General features: G+C 48.6%; 1 protein-coding gene across 2 annotated transcripts; it reads right to left on the reverse strand.

Annotated features, from left to right (window-relative positions):
- Positions 1 to 536: 536 nt before the first annotated feature.
- LOC114685652 (serum amyloid A-5 protein) lies at positions 537 to 3,450 on the reverse strand. 2 transcript variants are annotated; one of them, XM_028860284.2, is made up of 4 exons: positions 3,348 to 3,450; positions 2,853 to 2,947; positions 1,286 to 1,424; positions 537 to 882 (listed from the first exon to the last, which is right to left on the reverse strand). In XM_028860284.2, exons 2-4 carry the CDS (start codon positions 2,941 to 2,943, stop codon positions 744 to 746), a joined length of 369 nt encoding a protein of 122 aa, XP_028716117.1. In that variant the 5' UTR covers positions 2,944 to 2,947; positions 3,348 to 3,450; the 3' UTR covers positions 537 to 743. The 2 variants fall into 2 exon arrangements, with proteins under 2 accessions (XP_028716117.1, XP_028716118.1); XM_028860285.2 differs by having other exon boundaries at positions 2,853 to 2,944; positions 3,348 to 3,445.
- Positions 3,451 to 6,845: the final 3,395 nt, after the last annotated feature.

A 6,845-nucleotide genomic window follows, 5' to 3' on the forward strand; every position in this document is an offset into this window, starting at 1 on the left:
ATGAGGTGCAAGCCAGTAGGCAGCACCTCTCCATGGCCTCTGCATCAGCTCCTGACACAGGGTTCCTGCTCTGTTTGAGTTCCTGTGCTGACTTCCTTCAGTGATGTGGAAGTGTAAGCCAAACGAACCGTTCCTTCTCTAAGTTGCTTTGGCCATAGTATTTTCTCACAGAAATAGTGAGCTATGACAAGAGGAAACTACTTGGGAATATTTCTTAGGATGGAGAAGTTGTGCAATACTGGATTGTCAGTGCTGCTGAGGAATGATCGAGATCAGGTGATAGCTGTGGGGCAAGTCCTCCTGTGGTTGTGTGCCTGGTCCCCAGAGACAGGGAGCACTAAGAACTGAGGCTGTGGTGTGAGAACAGGTGACTGGACATGGTTGACAGGGAGGAAGGGACTGGACATGGAAAGGCCTGAAAATAACAACATACAGCACAGGAGCCCAGAGAAGGGGTCATGCCAGATTCTGTGAGAGTGGAGTCTGCCCTGTGTGAACCCCAAAATGTCCTTCAATGACAGATACTCAGTCTCAGCTCCACTTCCATGTTAGTGTTTATTACCCCCTTCTCAAGCAAGTAGTTACTACTCCAAGAACAACACAGTTTTGAAACTCTTGGTCCATATTCATGTGAGATAACTATTGCGTGTTTCCAAGCAACTTCAGTGTTCATGGGAATGAAGAACCCCAGGCCCTGTCCTCAGGGCCCACATCACAGCCTCCTGGGGCAGTAAGGAGGATGCTCAGTATTTGTCAGGCAGTCCTTTAGGTCTGTAGTGATTGGGGTCCTGGCCACTGCGGCCCCATCTGTTCGCTTCCTGGTCAGCCATGGAGTCCTCGTGTCCACGGCCTATGAGACTCTGAATGCCCTCTCTTGCATCACTAGGAGAAGCAGAGATGGAAGAAATACATCACCAAGATGCATGGCCACAGTCCACTGTTTTCCCCCTTTGCATGGAATGGCTTTAGGAGGAAACCAGGAAGGGCCAGGCAGGAGGTCAGCCCAGACTGGTCACCCCACACTAGCTGAGCATCACCAGAAACACTGGTGATGACGAGAGTCATTCCCTGTCTACATTCGGGAGCAGGCTCACATAGCATGGCTGTGTGCTGACTGCCCAAACCCAGGGTCTACACTGGGCGTAGATGGAGCCAGTATCTGATGAGCAAGAGGAGGAGGGATCTGAGATTAGCATGACCCTCTCCAGAGCTAATCTTCTACTACTTCCCCCAGAAATGTCAAGCCCTGCTACCCAGGTCCAGTCTTCCATCAATCTATGTTTACCTGATGACTTCAGCAGCCCAGACTCCTCCAGGACCCCTTTGGGCTGCATCATAGTTCCCTCTAGCATGGAAGTATTTGTCTGAGTTTTTCCAGTTGGCTTCCTTCATGTCAGAGTAGGCTCGCCACATATCCCCAGCCCCTAGATGGAAAAGACAGCAGGAACATAAACCTTAAAGTTCTGCCCATGCCTTAGAGAGGATGAAAGGGATGAAAAGAACTCATGGCTTGAGCCTGTGGTCAGAGCAGCTGAGAGCGTGAATGGAAGATCATTTCCTGATCCTCACTGTCATCTCCTAGTAACTCAGGAGGGCCATTCGGGGGCCCAGCTGCCCTGTGTTTGCCTTTCTTCCACAGTGCTGCTGTGAGCTGCCCCTCACCTGGGTGGGAAGCAGCCAATGAGGCAGCACAGTGTCACTACATGGCAGGGTGTGTCAGCTTCAGCATCGTGGAAGTGTTTGCTGCAGAGTCGTCAGCGTCTGCCACCGGACCTCATAGCACATTTCCTTAGTAGTGCAACCTAGTGTATCTGCAGCCATTGAAAATGCCCTGCGAGCACACCACCTCCAAGCAAGGGCCAGTGTTTCTGGAGGCAGCTACCCTCAGCTAGGAAGTCCCATGTGACTGTTAGTACACAGAAGGCAGAGGGAGGCTGCACACAGGGAGCATGGACTCTGATCCCTAAGAATTTTGTCCTGACAGAGAGCATGTGCACCACAGTGACACTGTCATCTCTGCCCTTGGACTAGACTGCACAGGTGCTGTGCTGTCTTGAGGGAGCTTTGGGTCTCAGCTGTGGCTGCAGGTTCTGATCCTCTGAGGAGACACTGAGAGTCACCATGCCAGGCCACACCCAAGGCCAATCTTAAGTCTCTAGGTGCAGGGGATGACTGGTCCAGATCTGGGTGGTATTACAACTCTCTAGGTTGGTACCTTATATTACTCACAAATGAATTTAGAAAGTGTCTGGCAGACTGACAGACAGGATTGTCCTCAAGCACAGCTGGATTGTTATCTCTGCTCCGCCCCCTGCTGTAGGCAGTGCATTTCAGGAAGTCTTGCCGGAGTCCCTGGTCCATCCTGACAAGCAGGACAGAGTCCAGCTCTTCTGAATGCTGTGGGTATTCACAAGGGTCCATGGAATGAAGACACAGAGGCACCTCAAGGATGCATCTTAGCCTTTTCCAGCTGCAAGGTGGATTCATCTCTCTGGACTGAACTACTGTAGCTTAGCAAAGGGCCCTTTTGTTGTTATACAATTTACACCTTCAGCAAGTCAATTCCATATATCAACACCTCTTATCTAAGCCCCCAAAGGGACAATGCCAAATGCAAATTCTCAGTAAAGGAATACCATAGTGTTCTGGGTTGGTCCTAAACCAAGTTTGCATAGGCTTTAACTCCCCTAGGAAACTCTCAGATAAGACTTCAAACAGAGGGTACCAGATACAGGAGCTAGCAATCACAAAAGGCAGATCAAAGCTAGGTGCTAACACTCCGGAATCTGCAGGAATTCTCCCAACACTCGGGAGACCCCTAGAGGCTGTGCCTCTGTACTATGAAGCCTTACCCTGGTAAGCCTCACGAAGGAATGAAAACCAGCTTTGACTGCTGACTCCTAGGACCAAGGAGCAGAAAATGAGTCCAGTGAGAAGCTTCATCCTGCTGAAATGAAAGGACAGGCTGAAGGAGATGCCCACAGTCTGGCACCTCCCTCGGGTGTCTCATCCACAGACCCCCTGATTGTTCTGTCTTACTGATGTTCAGTAGTGTCCTAGCAGTGGCCCCTGGAGACCTCACAGCAGGACCCCGCTCAGAGCCACAAGGTCTCAGTTCTGACCCCATCCTGCCTGCTGAACTGTTTATGATGCAGCTGCAGGAGCAGAGACTAGATCACCACTCCTGTCAGGAGCCTCTGATTCAGCAGGAAGCATTGCCCACGTGCCCGCTCACCAGGCACAAATCCCACACCAGGGGAAGGGAAGTGAGGAATTCCCTTGAGAGGAAAGCACACTTGCTGAAACACAGCACACACTAAGTATCTGTGCATAGGTTTGTCCCTCACCTGATGTCTGGTGGGCAGAGATGGGTGGCTGTGGCTGTCAGTGAGAGGAGGCTGGTATTTATGCTGAGCCTCCCTGCTGGGGTCAGGGGCAGAGAGAGACTGGCATGGTGCTTGGGGAAATCCCCAGCAGGTCATTTCTTCTAAAAGGCTGCAACAGAAATCTTGCTCCATCCATAGGTCATTTCCTGTAATTGTGTAATGTGAACACACTATACACCTTTGTCTTTTCAGTCTTCTGGGTCAGAGTACATACTTTTTAATACTGATGGAACTGAGGATGTTGAGAGGCAAGGAGTGGCCATCTCAGTAGAGAATCAGGGCTCCTAAGGATAGGAGTCAGAGTAATTCCTGTAGCCAACACTTGCTTTCCCAGGCATTGCCTCAGGTTGGTTTTTATTTTTTTAACCTGGAACTGACACTTTACCTTCAGTCATTTAGTCAGTCAGTCAGTCAGTCAGTCAGTCAGTCAGTCAGTCAGTCTCTCTCTCCCCCTCTCAAGTTTTTGAGACAGGGGTTCACTGTGTAGCCCTGGCTCTCTTGGAACTTACTCTGTAAACCAAGCTGGCCTAGAACTCACAGATTCACCTGCTTCAGCTTCCGAGTGCTGGGATTAAAGGCCTGTGCCACCACCGCCCAGCTGGCCATAAGTCTCTTTTTCATGTCTAAACTAAAATCCTCTGGAACAGCATCCAGTGCCCTTAACTGCTGAGCCATTTCTCCAGCCTGGGTGGGTGCCTGGCTCCAGGTACAGAAGGTTTAGTTCAGGTGCATAGGATGGAGTTATTCTTGATCCTTTGAATTTTAACAAAGCTTCAGAAATGATTTGATAAATTATATCTGTAGCCTGGCACTGGTGGTGTTCTACAGTGCAAGTTCCAGGACAGCCAAGGCTACACAGAGAAACCCTGTCTTGAAAGAACCCAAAAAATTATGTCTAGAAATGAGTTTTTATTTGAACCAATTTTTATGGTTTCATGAAACAGTTTGGTTTGAGCACTCTGTAACACACTATCCCTTTCACAAATGTTTTCAGAGTTGGTTTGAGCACTCTGTAACACACTATCCCTTTCACAAATGTTTTCAGAGGAGAGCACCAGCAACTTGTGTATAGGACGCAGTTATCTGCTGGCCCACACTGCAGGTAGACTCCAGATTCCAGTCACTGTTGCAGACAGTAGGGTGGAGACTGAATCCTCCCTCTCTCTCTGGTGTCCTTTGCCCTGATTCTTTCCTTTATGTGAAGCCCAGCAGGCTGCAGAAGGCAGGAAGACTGTGGAGAAGAGAGACGTGCAGAGTTGTGCACACAGGGCCTGCTGGTTCCTTCTGATGCTCCTGGGTACTTCTCACTCACCAGGTCAAAAGGATGTACCCTTCACTGTGGGTGCCAGCTTTGGAAGGGACACATCTCAACAGAGCTAGGAGTCTATTCCCTTCACCACGTCCTCTAGAACAGCACACGGGTGACTGGCTTGTGAGAAGAGGCTCAAGAGGGACACCATTCCCTCTGTCCCTCACGTCTGTAATGGGCTGCCTGCTGCCAAGAATGGGGGAGGAAATGGACAGTGGACTTGACTGCTAAGCCCCTGCTCTGAATTATTTTATTTCTTGTTTATTTCTTCATGGGAGATAGCAACCTTAGGCTGAATGTATCCTCTGCTTTAATGGCTTCTTAACTGAACTTTTATATATACACTCCTTCATGTATTTTTCTATTATTACCCATTTTGGTATTAAATACCTAGGAGAGTTGTCTTAAGCATGCATCACCATCCCCTCATTAGAAGTCTCACATTCATGAAATCATAGGCTGGACTTGGCCTCCACTGTCTGTCCATCTGCTTCAGTGACTGTCAGATAAAAGACCAGTGAACCCTTGTCCTATGATTAAACAGCCATGGGATAAAACCCAACACTTTAGTCACTGACACCCATGAAAGTGTAATGGAACAGAAGAACTCCTGTTGCTGACACCATAGCCTTGGGATCGCCATATACCAAGGTACTGCTCACATGTGGATGGCTACTGTGCTGCAGTTCACATGAAACCGCAGCCCACAGAATTCTATACAGGCTTTGATGGTGGTAAAGAATCTCTCCATTCCTGGTTTGTACTTACTCCAACGCACTTCTTTTGGTTAACCACGCTAGTGTACAAGAGTCTTCCCTGTTGTGCAGCAACAGCCTCATGCACCTGATACTCACTCTTTCTTTGTTGTCCTTGGAGACAACATGGGTGCATTAGCCTATATTGTCTAGCTGTATGCAGGTGCATGTTCACACAATGACCTGGGTGCCTTCTGCCATATTGTGATATTGAGGAGCTATGTCCTCCATAAGTAACCAAGATGGTAGAGCTGTTGGGACAATTGTGGGTCCTTTGAGAGTTGGAGCCTTACTAGAGAAACTATGTCACTGGGGGTGGGTTTTGAGTTTTTATATCTTATTTGCTGTTTACTCTCTGCTTCTTGCCTGCCTTTGAACTTCCTTCCACTTCCTGCCATGTCTCCTCGCCATAATGGATTCTTATTCCTCTGAAACCATAAGTACAAAACCATTCTTTTATAAATTTCTAAGTTATGGTATTTTTGCCTTGGCAATAGAAGAGTAACTAAGATTCTGCGTCTCTCAGAGCACATCCGGGTCTTTAAGCAGTGCATGCATGCAGGTGAACACGCCACTGGTGCAAATTCAGAAGGCCCAAGAGTACAGGGACATGGACCCCTTGATGCTCACTTTCTGTGAAAACAGCAGAAATGCTACTGAACGTCACTGGGACCACTCCATCCTACGCTTTTTCTTAGACACTATCCCCTATACCCAAGGACTTTGAGGGTCTCCCAGTTTCACTATGTTCATGGCTGAAGTCACTCTAGGTCCTGGACCGAAGGTGACTCTTACCCTCAGGACCATGCTGTTTCCAAGCCCAAGGTGCTGGATTTTAAGATCTATGATGGGAACTCAGGTTCATGGCCTCTCCTGGACATATCCTCTGGTGTTTTGTAACAGGGCTTTCACATAGGGAGAAGCGTGGCAGGGTACCAAAGGGACAATGTCCAGGTTTTTGTTGCCTGAAGCTGGATTGCTGTGACCCATGGCCCTTTCCAAACTAAGCCACCCATCCTAGAATTCCTGTAAGCCACCATTCATTTTTCAGTGGATGGACCAATTTCCAGAAAGTCTTCTTAGGGAGTTCTGAGGTAGAGCAGGAGTAGGCAGAATGCTGGCTGAGGGCTGCTATGTTCTGGGTGCTGGTCCTTGAATGACTCCTACAGACTCTTAGGCTCTCTGTAGACTCTCTACAGGTTCTTTCAGAGAAATGAATTTGGACATAGATGGTTTCTTCTTCCTATGTAACAGCATCCTTCCCAGGAGGGGTCCTGCTCATGATGGAAGGAATGGGTTGACTGTGACTCTCTGACACATGGATCCCATTCCTTAGCGTGAAACTTGAACCCTCTGTGCTGTATTTAAGGTTTTCCAAGTTCAGAATTAGTCTGC

The sequence above is a fragment of the Peromyscus leucopus genome, chromosome 1 (assembly GCF_004664715.2).
Source record: "Peromyscus leucopus breed LL Stock chromosome 1, UCI_PerLeu_2.1, whole genome shotgun sequence".
In the NCBI taxonomy this organism is placed as follows: domain Eukaryota; kingdom Metazoa; phylum Chordata; class Mammalia; order Rodentia; family Cricetidae; genus Peromyscus; species Peromyscus leucopus.

Bases quoted from the DNA above. Each gene is read 5' to 3' on its own strand.
- LOC114685652 (XM_028860284.2), bottom strand. From the start codon at position 2,943: ATGAAGCTTCTCACTGGACTCATTTTCTGCTCCTTGGTCCTAGGAGTC. The intron at 1,425-2,852 runs GTAAGGCTTCAT...TTTTCCATCTAG, and splicing joins CCTTCGTGAGGCTTACCAGG to GGGCTGGGGATATGTGGCGA. The intron at 883-1,285 runs GTAAACATAGAT...TGCTTCTCCTAG, and splicing joins TGGGCTGCTGAAGTCATCAG to TGATGCAAGAGAGGGCATTC.